Genomic DNA, 16,651 nt, shown 5'->3' on the forward strand with positions numbered 1-16,651 from the left:
TAGGCTAACTGGGAAGATAGTTTTTGTATGTGGCAGATGCTCGGGAGCATTAACCTCCGAAAATCTGCAGAAAACAACTTCCGTCACTTTCCAGGGGGAAAAACTAGAAGTAGTTGATAGCTTCCGTTATCTAGGTGACCAAGTCAGTAGTGGGGGTGGGTGCGCTGAAAGTGTAACTGCTAGAATAAGAATAGCCTGGGCAAAGTTTAGGGAGCTCTTACCTCTGCTGGTGACTAAAGGCCTCTCGCTCAGAGTAAAAGGCAGACTGTATGATGCGTGTGTACGAACAGCCATGCTACATGGCAGCGAAACATGGGCCGTGACTGCTGAGGACATGCGTAAGCTCGTGAGGAATGAAGCCAGTATGCTCCGATGGATGTGTAATGTCAGTGTACATACTCGACAGAGCGTTAGCACCTTGAGAGAAATGTTGTACCTAAGAAGCATCAGTTGTGGTGTGCAAGAGAGACGATTGCGCTGGTATGGTCATGTGGCGAGAATGGATGAAGATAGGTGTGTGAGAAAGTGCCAATCCCTAGCAGTTGAGGGAACCCGTGGGAGAGGTAGACCCAGGAAAACCTGGGACGAGGTGGTGAAGCACGACCTTCGAACTTTAGGCCTCACTGAGGAAATGACCAGAGACCGAGACCTTTGGAAATATTCTGTACGTGAGAAGACCAGGCAGGACAAGTGAGCCCAGCCCACTTATGAATGCCTTTCCTCCCTTGGACACAAAGACCGGCTGAGGCAAGCGAAGTCGATATAGAACCTCATCCGACGACAGACACCCATGCCAACCCCCCATGCTTGCGAAGACATGTTGGGGCAAGCGAAATCGAAATCGAAACCGAATTGAACCAGCCAGGATCCCTGGCCTGGTGGTACGTAAAAAGCACTATCCGACTCATGGCCGTGGCACGTAAAATACTCCAATGCGACCGTACGACAGGCACCCATGCCAACCTCCTTTGCTTGTGAAGACATGTTGGGGCAAGCGAAATCGAAATCGAATTGAACCAGCCAGGATCCCTGGTCTGGTGGTACGTAAAAAGCACTATCCGACTCGTGGCCGTGGCACGTAAAATACTCCAATGCGACCGTACGACAGGCACCCTTGCCAACCCCCTTTGCTTGTGAAGACATGTTGGGGCAAGCGAAATCGAAATCGAATTGAACCAGCCAGGATCCCTGGTCTGGTGGTACGTAAAATGCACTATCCAACTCGTGGCCGATGCCAGCACCGCCCGTCTGGCTTCCGTGCCGGTGGCACATAAAATACACCAATCTGACCGTGGCCGTTGCCAGCCCCGCCTGGCACCTGTGCAGGTGGCACGTAAAAAGCACCCACTACACTCACGGAGTGGTTGGCGTTAGGAAGGGCATCCAGCTGTAGAAACATTGCCAAATTAGACTGGACCCTGGTGCAGCCTTCTGGCTTCCCAGAACCCCGGTCGAACCGTCCAACCCATGCTAGCATGGAGAACGGACGTTAAACGACGATGATGATATATAAATAAATATATATATATATAAATAAATACATATATATAAATATATATATATATAAATAAATATATATATATATAAATATATATATATATATAAATAAATATATATATATATATATAAATATATATATATATATATAAATAAATAAATATATATATATAATAAATATATAAATAAATATATATATAAATAAATATATATATAAATAAATATATATATATAAATAAATATATATATATAAATAAATATATATATGTATATGTATGTATATATATATATATACGTGTGTGTGTGTGTGTGTGTAAATAATAGTAATGGCATTTTTATATAAGCTTAAAGCTCATGGCGATCATCGTGCAATGACTAAGGAAAATAGTCCAATAAAGTGGCGTATAAGCCCTCGACAGAATAAAGAAGGCTTTCCAATCGGTGTCATCGCACGGTAAACGTTAAGCTTATATAAGAATACCATCATTATTATTATTTAAAGGATTGTAAACTCGGCGCCGTATATAAAAAAACATTCGCACCGAAAGCATATATATATATATCTGATGAAATCCGTTGCTTCGTACAACCAAATTTCCTTTAAAAAAAAAACTGATTGGTCAATTCTAGACAATTAAAATCACATACTCCGGCTGCCGTGCTGTAAGATTGAATTAGGTTCAGCCTGATAGAAAAGGAAGTCTCCTTGCTACACAACTCTACCTTCAGTTTATCATTTATATTCTGACCCTTAAAATGTACTATTTGGGTTAGATATAAATATTGTTATTGAAATGTATTGTTTGTTTTCAGATTCATTTCAACTCTGATAGAGCAAACGTTTTGATCGAAAGCATTCCAGCCTTGTTCAGGTTGTCTTTTCTTCAGATTTAGTGCGTTTAAGTATGTATTAAACCCAATTTTTTAAGACGGTACGCATGACGCATGGAAGATTTAGCTATTACTTTTAATAGATCAAGCAACTGTATACAGCATTTGTTCTTTTAGTTGATCCATCGTCCTCTAATCAACAATCACCCTCCTAACCAGGCTACCGTCTGCGGCCTTACCCTCATTTTCGTTATAGGTATACATAATCACGTGATCTCGAGTGCTGTATATCTGAAATGAAATTGGATGGTGGGAATGTCTTTGATCATAGGTTTAGTCTGTTGGGTAGATCTATAGCAACTGATAACTTTAGCCTATTTTGAATTTCATGAGTTTCATATATAATTAGCCCTTGTTGTTATTTAGTTCTATACTAATCGCCATTGAGCAAACAGAGTATCAGAAGCGTCCATCATATATATATATATATATATATATATATATATATATGCTTTCGGTGCGAATGTTGTTTTTTATACGCCGCCGAGTTTACAATCCTTTAAATAATAATAATGATGGTATTCTTATATAAGCTTAACGCTTACCGTGCGATGACACCGATTGGAAAGCCTTCTTTATTCTGTCGAGGGCTTATACGCCACTTTATTGGACTATTTTCCTTAGTCATTGCACGATGATCGCCATGAGCTTTAAGCTTATATAAAAATGCCATTACTATTATTTACACACACACACGCACACACACACATAAATATATATATATACATACATACATATATATAAGGAAGGAAGGCATAGGAGGAGGCGGGGAATCATGACCTTCGAACCTTGAGCCTCACAGCACAGAGGCAATGACAAGAGACCGAGACCTTTGGAGAGATGCTGTGATTGTTGGACAGCATGCCATGCTTGAAAAGATGAGTCAAGTAAAATCAAAATCAAAATCAAAATGGAAATTGTACTTGTGGCTGATGTCAGCTCCACCTGACTGGCACCCGTGCTAGTGGCACCTAATAAGCACCATTCAAGCGTAGCCTGTGCTGCCTGACTGGCTCCTGTGCCGGAGGAATGTAAAATTACCCTCTACATTCTCGGAGTGGTTGGCGTTAGGAAGGGCATCCAGCTGTAGAAACCTTGCCATATCAGATTGGAGCCTGGTGCAGCTACCTGGCTTGCCAGTCCCCAATCAAACCGTCCAACCCATGCCAGCATGGAAAACGGACGTTAAACGATGATGGTGATGATCATGATATATATATATATATAGTAGAAATAGGTTTCAAAGAGAAAAGAAACTACACTTTGTATAAATATGTAAAAACTAAAAATAAAAGAGAAAATGCACATTGCATATGAAAAAATATAGGCTTTTTATGAACAGCAATGATAAATATATACAATTAAATGACCTGAGGTAGAATTAAGAGGTATAAAAGTCATTATTTGTTAAAGAGATTCAATGTCATACCGGTATTGTCAAAAGCTGTTCACTGTCTTTGAATGAGCACCGATTTCCAAACGGTGTCGGGTCTACTCTTTGTCGGAGTGACATTCCTGTTTGCCCATCAGTACCCGCCAAAAGGTGGGGGCATGTGCCACAGTTAGGCCGCCCGTATTTTTCACTTTTGGTTCCTTTGTTAATAGATATAGTCTTGTGTTGGTTAGTATTATTTTTACTGATTTCGGTTGCATTTTGCTCTTGATAATTTTTTGTGAGCCTAAAATTTTGTTCATTGTTTTATCTCCTGTGAGAATGGATAGATTTTGTATGATGATGTTGAAGGCCTCATTGTTTCTATGGTTGTGTGTGAAGAAGTATGGGAGTATTTTAAAGTCTGGTTTGGTATTTCGGTTGACTTCCCTTAATGTTCGTAAGTCTATTTCCTTTTCTCGTTTAATCCCATCATTTATTAATGATGCTGGGTAATGTCTCTTGATTAGTATTGATCTGAGTTCAAGGAGTCTTCGTTCACGAGTATAGGTGTCCGAAACTATAATACAGATTATTTTCGCTAGATTATAAGTATATTAATTTTTATGTGTTTGGGATGGCATGAGTTGAATAATAGGCATTGTTTAGAATGTGTGGGTTCATAGAAGATGTCTGTTTCGATATGGTTATTGACTATTTTAATTAGGATGTCAAGAAAAGGACGTTGTTTATTGCTGTGGTCCATGCTGAATTGTATGTTGCTATTGATATCGTTGTGCATTATTTTGAAGTCAAGGAGTTTGCCCATGCTGTCTTTCCAAAGTATAAAGCAATCGTCCAAATACCTCTTCCAGTCTTCCTTTAAATAGCAATGAAATGAGGTGCCATATTTTTGTAGTGAGGATTGGTATATTTTAAGTGCTAGGTAACCCATTACAAGGTTCGCAATCACTGGGGCAGCTCGAGTTCCCATTGCAATTCCACATTTTTGTCGATACTAAACTGTATCTAACATTAATTAGCTGTTCAGTAGGATGAATTTGAGTGCTGCAATTATGAATCTGTGGTTGATGCATCCTGGGATCTCTTCCGGGTATTTTTCTAGCCAGAAGGTGATTGCTTCTATACCATAATCGTGTGGGATATTAGTGTACAAATTCACCACATCGAATGATAATAACAGGGTTCCTTCATTTATTGTCTTCGGGAGATGGTTAAGCATGTCTAAGTCTTCCCTGATGAAGATTTTCACATATTTTAGAAACGGTTTGAGTAAGCTTTCGAGAAAGTTGCTCAAACGGTGGGTTTCACAAGCAGGGCTAGCAATGATGGGTGTGAAGTCAGTAGTGGGAGGTATATTAATGCATACGCTAGGAGAATTTTTGCAAGATTTACAAATATGTAGATTTTTGTGTATTTTAGGTACTCCGCAGAATAGAGTAGATCTGAATTTAAAATTGAATAAATAGTTAATTTCATGTTTAGTGAGGCCCTTTCCATGTATTTGAAGTAAGGAGGATAAGCTTTTAAGTGTCTTCTGTGGTTTGTATTGTACTATCTTCTCATAGTAAATATTATTTTCCAATTTGGAGAGTATAACATTTTTGTAGTACTCTGTGTCCATCACCACTGCCGCACTTCCTTTGTTGGCTTCTGTAATGGTGAGGTTTATATCATTTTTTAACTCGATTAGGTCGTTCCATTCACTTACATTAAGGCTGGATTTGATTCGTTGTTTTTGTAGGGTATTAAAAGGAAAACTGGTAATGTGTTCATAAAAAGCATCAAGTGATTTATTTCTGCCTATTGTAGGACAGTATTCACTTTTGCTTTTTACTATTGAGTCATCTTCGCTGGTGTAGTTGTGAAGTGCTTCTGTGTGGCGTAATTTTCGGCAAAAAGCCATAGTGTTATCCTTAATTTCATTCGGGTTCGATCAGCGGGGGGTTGGAGTAAATTTTAAACCTCTTGCTAGAATTTTAGTTTGTGTAGTACTAATGATTTTCTTTGATAAGTTGATTATTTCCAGTTGTTCATGTATATTTTGTTCCATTTCACATCTCTGTTTCTCTGATTTAGGTCTAAAAAATGGTTGTAGGAGGTGGATTGATGTGGAAGGTCTGTATAGGAGAAAATGGTTGCACAGTGTGTCTGTGGTAGTATGTCTGTGGTGGGGTGACTCTGTAGTGGACTAAGTTATGGTTGTACTGGGAGTTGTTATATTGTCTATGGTTGATGTGGCTTGGGTTAAATTTATTCTTAATTTTGTGATGTGGGTGGAGGGAGAAGTTCTGTTGTCTAGTTAGGCTGTGTCTAGTTGAATGCTTGAAGTATCCATGTTGAGGCTAGGTGTCAGAAGCAAATTTGTCCATTATCTGAGAGATGATGGGGGTAGATTGGTAGGTAGTGGTTCTCGAATGTTTGGGTTAGTCTGGAGGCTTGGGTGGATCTTTTGATTTGTGTGTTGGGAGCCTTGAAAATTACGTCAGGATTTTCTACTACGAGCGGATTCCCTGTTTGTGGTTTGTAAGTTATTTGTAGGTAGAAGTGAGGTGAGGTTGGTTGATTTGTGTTCCCTAGATTGTCTGTGCTTCGAGCCAATGAAATGTAAGGTCATTTTTGCGTGGGTTTTTGGTTTATGTTTCTTCAGGAAGGGGTTATCTGATATGTTTTCTATGTTGAACTGTGTTTCGTAGTATTGGAAACAAAATTAGCTTCTCTTTCCCAGCGTTGTTGGCAATTCTTCAGTTTCACAAGTTGTTGTCCATAGTTTAAAAACACTCTCCAAGAGTTGACCATCTCAATGTTTCCTTAATATGGAATATATTTCCTCATCTATGCTTTTAAATTTATGTTCATTTCTTAACGCTTAAGTTTAAGGAGTTCGATTTCCGTTTTCCTTTTCTTCCGATGCTAGTTTCTCTCTTAATTGTCTTTGTTGGTTCTGTTCGTTTGGTATTAGTTTAATTTGAATTTTACGAGGTAAGATTACTGGAGTTGAATTTAACCAGCGTTCATAACTTTCTGCCGTGTAGTTGTTTTTAATAATATTCCAGAAAGAAAGTTTTCTGGCTTTAAGTTCCTCCTTCCAAACATGGATAATACGGTTTTTAATTGATTGCATTAACGTAGAGGAGGTTCTATCGTGTGTATCATTTGTAGGGGATTTTCATTTATGCAAGAGATTGCCCTTTCTCTTCTTGTGTAAATCGTTTATGTTCATCAATCTTATTAATTATGTGTCTCAAATTCGAGCTAATCTTTCATAGTTCCTTTAGAGTATCTTCGTTGAAAGATTTAACTGAGAAGTTTGGTATCTGTGGCATTTTAAATCTCACTTGTAGTAAAACACAATAGAAATAGGTTTCAAAGAGAAAAGAAACTACACGCGGTATGAATAAGGGAAAAGAAAAAAGAGAAAATGCATGTTGGATATAAAAAATAACGACCTTTTTATGGGTGCAGTAATCAATATATTGGGCAAACAGGAATGTCTCTCCGACGAAGACAACTCTTCACAAAGAACAAATCCGTTATCCACAATACAGACAGATACAGGCCAGTGAACACAGAAAAATGTGCTAGGAACCTTAAACCAAACTTCCTAATTTTCCCTTTCTATCAATGTTCACAGTACACCTAAGTACAGCAAAGAATGAATAAAGAGGCGACGTTCATTAATAAATATCATCAAGAACTCAATATGAACACATAACATAATACAGGACACTACTAACCTTACCAACAATACCACTAATTTCCATGCATCCTATACACCAATCATATTACAATATATATATCTACCCTAATTGCACCACTTCCAGAACTGCTTTCCTCCCTTGCATATAATCTTTTTACTCAGGAACTAGTAGACCCGACACCGTTTGTAAGTCAGTGCTCATTCAAAGCCAGTGAATATCTTTTGACGATACCGGTATGACTTTGAATCTCTTTAACAATTCAAAATAATGACTTTTATACCTCTTAATTCTACCTCAGTTCATCTAATTGTGTATATATATATATATCGTTACTGTTCATAAAAAAGCCATTATTTTTATATGCAATGTGCAGTTTCTCTTTTTTATTCTTACCCCCCCCCATATATATATATATATATATATATATATATATATATATATATATATATATATATATACGCTGCCGTTGTTCTCTTTTAGAGAGACTTAGTAATTTTAATATTTCTATTATTGAAAACAAGTGGATGTACTCCACCGAAGCTAGGTAAATAAAACCTTTGAACAGAGATTGTCAGAAGCGACACCTACTGGCTGGCTACGCTGCATTGAAAAGGGGCAATACCCCGAAACGCGTCTGTAGCTGCCGGTCAAGTAGTGTGGAGCGACTGACCTCCCTTGTTCGAAGGTTATATGGATACAGTTTGTGTATCAAATAGCTAACTTAAGGCGATGGCCTCATGGAGCTAATAAGCGGACAGCTTTATTCTTATTTTTATAAGAATGCCATATTAGTATGGCGATAACTATTATTTTCCGGGAACGGGGCCGTTGTTCTCTTTTAGAGAGACTTAATAATTTTAATATTTCTATTATATATATATATATATATATATATTATATATGTATGTATGTATGTATGAATATATGTATATATGTATGTGTGTATGTGTGTGTGTATGTATGTATGTATGTATGTATGAATATATGTATGAATGTATGTATGTATGTATGTGTGTATGTATGTATGAATGTATGTATGTATGTGTGTATAAGTTTGAATATGTGTGTTCCTCCTAAAATTCATGAGGTATTTTCAAAAATAAAACTATTCTAAGCACATACCTTCGGTTGCGGAAGAAGGCTGCGGCTGTATATCAAGTTTAAGTCATCTAGCTTCTCCAATGTCCATATTGTCAATCTAGCATACAACTCTTTAATGTCGGTTTCCGCTACGTCCAATCCGATTCTTATCTGAAATGAAATGTTACGTTTTATTTAAGGGTTGAAAAGGTCAAGTTTGCATGAGAGCAAAGAGACGCGACTGATTCGGACAGTACGTATATTCGATACATGTTTTCTATATTTTCTATGGATACCTACTCATACATACAAATATAAGCACAAAAAATAGATGTATATTTATCGCGCTCCTCCCACTCTCTCTATTTCTTCTTCATCATCATCATCATCTTCTTCTTCTTCTTCTTCTTCTTCCCCCCTCTCTCTCTCACACACACACACTTAAACGGAGCATTAGTAGATTCAACATTTTATTCATCATTTTCAGTTGATTGGGACTTCAAATTTTGCCTTAACAGACTGTTCAGCTAGTTAGATTCACGCTGATATACTCAATTCAACATTATGCGTGATTCCATTATTTCACTTATATATATATATATATATATATATATATATATATATATATATATATATATATATAGTCAATTCGAGGATGTCAGGTCTTCATTAAGAATTAAGGAATCCAAAAACCTTTCAACCTCATTATATCATACAAATAAATTATTAATATATCCATAAGTCTCCATTTATATATATATATATATATGCATATACCTACATTATTACATACACACGCACACTCACACACACACACACGTATATATATGTATGTATAAATAAATATATACATATTATAAGAATTTTTTGCGTAATGAGATAAAAAACCAAGGCTGTGTAGATATTAGAACATTTATAGATAGAAGGCCTTACAGCTGTTTCCAGGATATTTAATAATTATATCCCTTCATTGGAGACAGTGTGAGAGGATGGTTGGGTCTCAAGGACACCATTACCTCTTATAACCTCGATATATATATATATATATAATATATATATATATATATATATATATATATATATATATATATATATATGTGTGTGTGTGTGTGTGTGTGTGTGTGTGTGTGTGTGTGTGTGTGTGTGTGTGTGTGTGTATCCTTTAAGTTCTGTCTAAATTTTGAATAAAGAAAACAAGTGATCAAATGTTAATCATCAATGTACTTTCCCTGATTATCAATGACTTCCTTCCATCTATTTACAAGCTTTTTAATCCCATCAACGTAAAACTCTTTTGTTTTCAAAGGGAAGAACTCTGAAATGTCAGTTTCGACCTCCTCCTGGCTTGCGAAAGTTACGTCCCCCAAATTATTCTGTAAACTACGAAACAAATGGTAGTCTGAAGGAGCAAGGTCGGGAGAATAAGGTGGACGAGGAATTTTTTCCAACCAAGCTCTTCGATCTTCTGTGATGTGATCTTTGCAGCGTGGGGTCGTGCATTGTCCTGATGAAATATCACTCCTTTTCGAATCACTAAAGCGGGTCTTTTTTTTCTTCAAAGCTTGGTTCAAACGCTCTAATTGCTGACACTTGCTTTGAACATTGATTGTTGAATTAGGTGGTAACAATTCAAAGTGAATTACTCCTTTGCAATCCGAGAGAAGAACTATTTTTCCATGAAGTTCCCTTCTCAGTTGTGGTTGAGTTTTTTCCCTTTTACCAGGCCACTGTTTACGACATTTAACATTTTGATAAAAGATCCATTTTTCGTCACCAGTCACAAGTCTATCCAAAAGGGGTGAAATGAGTTCACGAGAATGGAGAGAAGAGCAGATGTCAACTCGGGATTTGCAGTTGCTTTCGGACAATTCATGAGGCACCCATTTTCCAAGTTTAGAAAACCTTTCCAAGTTGTTGAAGATGACGATGAATAGTTGTATGGTTTGAACTAAGCTTTATTGCCAATTCTTCAACTGATAATGCAGGATTTTCTTCAAGTAATTCCTCAAGGAGCTTATCATCAAACTCAACTGGACGTCCTGTTCAATCTTCATCTCCAAGGCTGATATCGCCACTTCTGAGTTTTGCAAACCATCTTCATCAAGTTCTTTCATTCAAGCATTGTTTCCCATAAACTGAGTGTATGTTTCGAGTCGCTTCGGCTGCAGAGTTTCTTTTTTTGTACTCATAAAGCATTATGTGCCTCAAACGCTCTTTGAATACTTCCATGTTAGAAAGGATTTTAATCAAAGAAATTTTAATTCTATTATTCTGTAAAATAATATTTGATTAGTTTAAATGTACACAAATGCATAAAAGTAATTTTTAATTCCATTAGACATTCTAAAATACTATTAAATTTCTTTTAATTCCCAAAAAGGTAAAATTGGACAGAACTTATGGGATGACCTGATATATGTATGTATGTATATATATATATATATATATATATATATATAGATATATACATATATAAGAAATTAAAAAAGGAAAATACGCACACTTACATTGTTATAGTATAATTTTTAATGTATCGACCGGTTTCGCAATCGCTATTCATGATATAATGTTTAATTTATATGACAATATATTTTTTCTTAAGAAGAAATATGGTCCATGTTATTTGTAATGAAATTCACGAGTGAATGATTTTACAAGTTGACAAGTAAAGGGAGGTAATTGGTTGTTATTATTGTTATTGTTGTGTGTAAGTGAGATAACTGTTTAAGTTTTGTGTGTACAGAAAGGAGACAGGTTTAAAAAAAGGGCCTTGTTTAGTAGGGGATTTATGTACAGTGATGTAGTGTGTAAAAATATAAAAATATAAAAGTTGGTTATGCGTGCTTATTAAGATGCGCTTTGTATTTTTCAATGAAAACAGTTTCTTTATTTAAGCTTTCTAGTTGAGAGATTGTGTCTTTGCACTGGTAGAAATGGAAGACTGTAAAATTTGGTTTGATGTTACCTGCACATTTTTCTATGTGTTCACTAAGAGGAATTTGTCTGTATTGCGGGAAACGGATTTGCTCCTTATGCAGAGTGATTCTCTTCCTCAAAGTTAAAGTTGTCCAATGTACTGATGACTGCAACCCGAGCAGGTTATTACATAAATTAGGTTCTCAGAGGCACAGGTGAAACTAGTTTTATTTGTGAACCTCTGTCCTAGATTGAAAAGGAAATCCGAGCCTTCAAGCAGGTGGGGGCAGGTTCCACAGTTTGGGTGTCCACACTTTTCAACCGTTGGTTTCGTGGTTGTTTTGTAAAGCTTCGCGTTTGTTAGTAGTCTCTTTAGCGATTTGTCTTGTTTTTTGCATTTGATGAGTTTGTGTGTTTTCAGGATGTCGTTCATTTTTGGATCTCTAGTTAGTAAAAGGAAAGTTTGCACAATAGTGTTGAATGCCTCACTGTTTCTGGGGTTGTGTGTTGATATAAAAAGTAATGTTTTGGTTTGAGGTGTGGTGCTATGTTTTTTGTTCTTAGTGTTTTTGTGTCTAATTGTTTGGCATGTTTAATTCCCTCGTCGATAAGAGAGGGTGGATATTGTCTTTCAATAAGTGTTGTTTTGAGGTCTTGAAGACGAAGGTCCCGAGTTGTTCTATCAGACACTATTGTGCAGATCCTTTTTGCTAAGTTAAAAGGGATGTTTATTTTTATGTGTTTCGGGTGGCATGAGTTAAAAAGAAGATATTGTTTGGAGCCAGTTGGTTTATAATAAATGTCAGTTATGATTTCATTGTTAACTTTTTTTATATTTCTTCTTAAGAAAAAATATATTTTCATATAAATTAAACATTATATCATGAATAGCGATTGCGAAACCGGTCGATACATTAAAAATTATACTATAACAATGTAAGCGTGCGTATTTTCTTTTTTTTATTTCTTATATACATAACAATCTACCACGTGGGGACAACCGAAATCCCTTTTTCTGTTACTAATATATATATATATATATATATATATATATATATATATATATATATATATATGCATGCATATATGTGTAAACATAGATATAACCATAAACATTCATTCTTACCGTGTATATCAAATCTTTTTCGTTGCGCGGCAATGTTTCCAACTGTCCAGGTAGAAACAGAAAATGGTTAAAATCAATTATATTATTTAACTTATGAGCATCCTTCCAATTGAAATTGTGTTATTTAATTATGTTTCCTTGCGTCTTTACATCAAATGTCACCACGATCCAGTTTAACTTTCCTAATTCCAGAGGAGGAGATCGATAATATAAAGAAGCAATCAATATCGGTACTGTTAAGGTCACCTGAAAATAATCTTTTCTACTCTAGGCACAAGGCCTGAAATATTGGGGGAGGGGACTAGTCGATTACATCGACCCCAGCGTTTCAGTAGTACTTAATTTATCGACCCCGAAAGGATGAAAAGCAAAGTAGAACTTAGAAGAACTTGAACTCGGGACGTAGTGACAGGCGAGACACCGTTACGCATTTCGTCCAGTGCGCTAACGATTCTGCCAGCTCGCCGCCTTCAACCAATAATGTGTGTATCCTTGTGGGCATTTGAAAAATCTTTATGAATTATTACACAAAGATAAAAGGTTAGAAATAGCAGCCAAAATTACCCTTAAATAACACAATCCAGTGCTGTGGAGCACGTCGTTCAATGGGACATCTGGACGGCTTCCGATTAGCTGAGGTTCTACATATCGTTTATAGTACTGTGTAGATTCGTACCCGTGGTAAAAAAATAATTTGGACTCCATAGTTACTGGTCTCAACCGATCGAGTTATAAAATATGCAAACAGAGGAACACTTTCTGATTAACGAATGTTTCTTTCCGTTTGCAACGATGATATGATATCGTTCTACCTGCTGGAAATAGCAGTTAAATACCACGCTACCACTGCTTAAAAATCATTTTATTCTGTAATACCAGGTATACGATCATACATGAAAGGTAAGACAAGGCTAGAATATTTATGATCACATATCTGCCAGATTGACTTGGATTTAAGTTTATTTCGAGAGGAAAAAAACAAAGAAAGTCTCTATGCAGCGGCATGACCTGCTAGAAATAGCTGCCCCATACCTCTCAAATCACAGGGTATCCCCTTTAAAAGTGGGACACATTGGAAAGTGTAATTATAGACACTGATGTGAAAATACGACAGGAGAGGTGGTCACAACTGGAACACCGTGATTATGCACTTAGCAACCAGTGATATTGATGCTTTATATCGCTTCTACTTACTATTTTATATAGCTTTCTGTAAAGTGTTATACGCAGGTGTTTCATTTAGCTTTATATTTTATACACTGCTCTTTCTGCTATTGACATGTCATATACAGGAAGAGCTTATATACAGCCTTACTTTTTGATTATTGCTTATCTTTTATTTACAATGCTATACTTTATATAAAGAGTCATTAGTGGCATGCCCAGAGTGTTCAAGTTAAATTTGACGATTTTTTTATGTGTCCTGTTTTCAAGAATAGCTTGATCTATTGATGAACACTCAACAGCGTTGGAGAGTATTATGATTACAGTTGTAACTGAAAAACAGTTAGGTGACTGGAAGTCATCTGAATATTGGGAAAGAGTTATTTGTATCATGAGGATTCTCATCAGGTATCGAAATGCCGACTTCATCACTGCTGCTCAACTTACTAAGAACACTGTAAAGGATGTAAGACCTGACATGGACAGCTAGAACGGAGACTACGAAGCTGTGCTCAGCAGGAAGGGACACACCAAGCGTTCTGATTGCGTCCGTACGCTGGAATATATCCAACAACTGCAGAACAAGGTGATGGCAGATCCAAGCAAAAGAATCTGAGCCTTGGCGAAAGAGATGGGCGTTAGAGTGAAGTTGGCTCTGAATGAGGACCTTTGTACTACTACTTACCACTAGTACAGGAGGCACAAGGGACACATTCTGGTCAAGGACAGCCACTTGACAAAAGAAAATAGGCTTTTGAACAAGATGAGGCACCGTGTCGAGCCGAGGATGAGCTGGTTATTCTCAGAAGAATAGAACTTCTGCCGGAACCAGTTGCATAACACCTAGAATAACAAGTGGCTTGCCGGCAATCCCCGTGGTGTCCCATTTATCATGAACACCAAGTTTCCCAACCTGCAATGGCCTTTGTGTGTGTCTCTAGTCAGGTTGACGTCATACAGCCCCATATCTTTGAACAGGGCCTTAGGCTCGAATCAGACGACTATGTGAAGCTGCAGGAAACTATGGTCAAATCCTGCTGGAAGGCCATAAGTTAAAGAACAGGATTTATCTCCTTGCCATACTCCAGGAAAGAGTTAGAAGTGATTGTCAGAGAATTTCTACAACTTTATCAGCCCCAATTTCTAGCCTTCTCAGTCCCCCAATTTTGTGTGCAGTTTAAGGGCAGTTTAACTGCTATGTTTAGCACATCTAAAGATCACCTGATATACTTCATGTTTCTACGTTACTCTGACGTATTGATGCTTTTTCTATACCCCCCCCCCATAAACACACTTAATGGTCCCTTGCTGGAATTTAAGCAAAAAATTCGGACTGTCCATATTTTAAATTCTGAGTAAAAAAAACATTCAAAAATTCAGAAAATTTTTTTTTATATATTACAATTGACGGATATTTGTCCTCATCTTATTTGTTGTTAACACAACGTTTCAGGTCACTGCCTGGAATCGAACTCGGAATCTTGGGGTTAGTAGCCCGCGCTCTTAAACACTACACCATATGCACGTGGGCAAAAAAAAAATTGCTTAAAAATTCGGAAAATTTAAAAAAAGAATTACCAAAATCATATGAATTCCTTTGTGTAGAACTCAAATTTGCAAAATATTTTTGACAATTTAAAAAAATAAAAGGTTATAGGGTGCTTAAAGCAAAATTCCGCTGAAGATTTTGCCAGTAACACAGTGAGGAACGCACGTGCCAGGTTGCAGAGCCGTCTTGAGACCGTGATGGAAGCTGTGGGTGGCTATTTTGAATAAACTGCCATCTTTATATTTTTATTTTTATATGAGATGTTATTTTCTTTTCCTTTTAAGCAGACTGTCAAATTTAACCTGAACATCCTTTATGTGATAACTCCATAGCAATTAGATTATAAAAATCCTTGAGAAATGTATTTTGTCGTTGACCACTGGGTCAGTCCTGGACAAGAAAAACTATGGTTTTTTTAAGTTAGATATTTGAACAATAGGAATGACGTATGTTGAGGGGAAATTTGGCTACTATTTCTAGCAGATTGAAGGGTTACATAATGTAGTTTCTTGGTTGCTCTAAGTCTACGATGTAGGTTTGATTAATGGCCAGAGAAATTTAACTGTAATGGGAAATTCAATTGCTAATAACAACTACCAAAGTAGGAAGTCTAAAATTATTTCATATACAACATTATTATAAAATATTCTCTTGAATTTTGTTTACAAAACACATAGCCGATCCCATTCGCACTAATCGGTAGTATGGTTACCAGGCAAGCGATAAATTCATGGCCTGACTCAGCCATATAATTCTAACCATTTTGGGCTTAATCATAAATAGAAAACAAAACAATTAAAAATCATCTTTTTATTACAATACCAGATATATACTCACCTTAAGAGGGAAGCCTCCTACGTATTTTAACTTATAGAGGTCACGATACTTCTGCATTTCATTTATTCGTTCGGCTTTACATGGATCTGCCCCTCGCGTGAATGGATAAATACTGATGGGAATATGTGATCCTGGCCAGAGCCAGCGAAAAATACCAATTTCGACTAAGTTTCCAATAGAATCACCGATAGATATTGTATCTATGAAACCGACTTCTGATCCGTTTACAAACTCACCGGCAGGTTCTCTAAATTCTTTCAGGCTTTCATATGATTTCGAAAGCTCAAATTCAACGGGGCCGGTTTCAAATTTATCTTCTCTATACACCTTAAAGTTGGTAATAAGGTTTTCAGTGTAATTACTGTGGGTGTGTCCTGTTGTTGCGAGCTGGCTCAGTCCGAGCTGACTCAGTCCGGGCTGGCTCGGTCCGGGCTGGCTCAGTCCAGGCTGGCTTTCACCACCTCGCTTCGCAGGTGAGGGAACAGACATGACGGCGG

General features: G+C 36.8%; 1 protein-coding gene across 1 annotated transcript in view; it reads right to left on the bottom strand.

Annotated features, from left to right (window-relative positions):
- The window catches only part of LOC115215753 (polyunsaturated fatty acid lipoxygenase ALOX15B-like), a 40,430-nt gene extending 23,787 nt beyond the window's left edge, over positions 1 to 16,643 (bottom strand). Inside the window, exons 1-3 of the mRNA XM_036505696.1 lie at positions 16,155 to 16,643; positions 12,605 to 12,646; positions 8,605 to 8,733 (exon numbers count right to left, since the gene is read on the bottom strand). Coding sequence (XP_036361589.1) covers positions 8,605 to 8,733; positions 12,605 to 12,646; positions 16,155 to 16,643 — 660 coding nt within the window. The remainder of the gene's footprint in view (positions 1 to 8,604; positions 8,734 to 12,604; positions 12,647 to 16,154) is intronic.
- Positions 16,644 to 16,651: the final 8 nt, after the last annotated feature.

The sequence above is a fragment of the Octopus sinensis genome, linkage group LG9 (assembly GCF_006345805.1).
Source record: "Octopus sinensis linkage group LG9, ASM634580v1, whole genome shotgun sequence".
Classification (NCBI taxonomy): domain Eukaryota; kingdom Metazoa; phylum Mollusca; class Cephalopoda; order Octopoda; family Octopodidae; genus Octopus; species Octopus sinensis.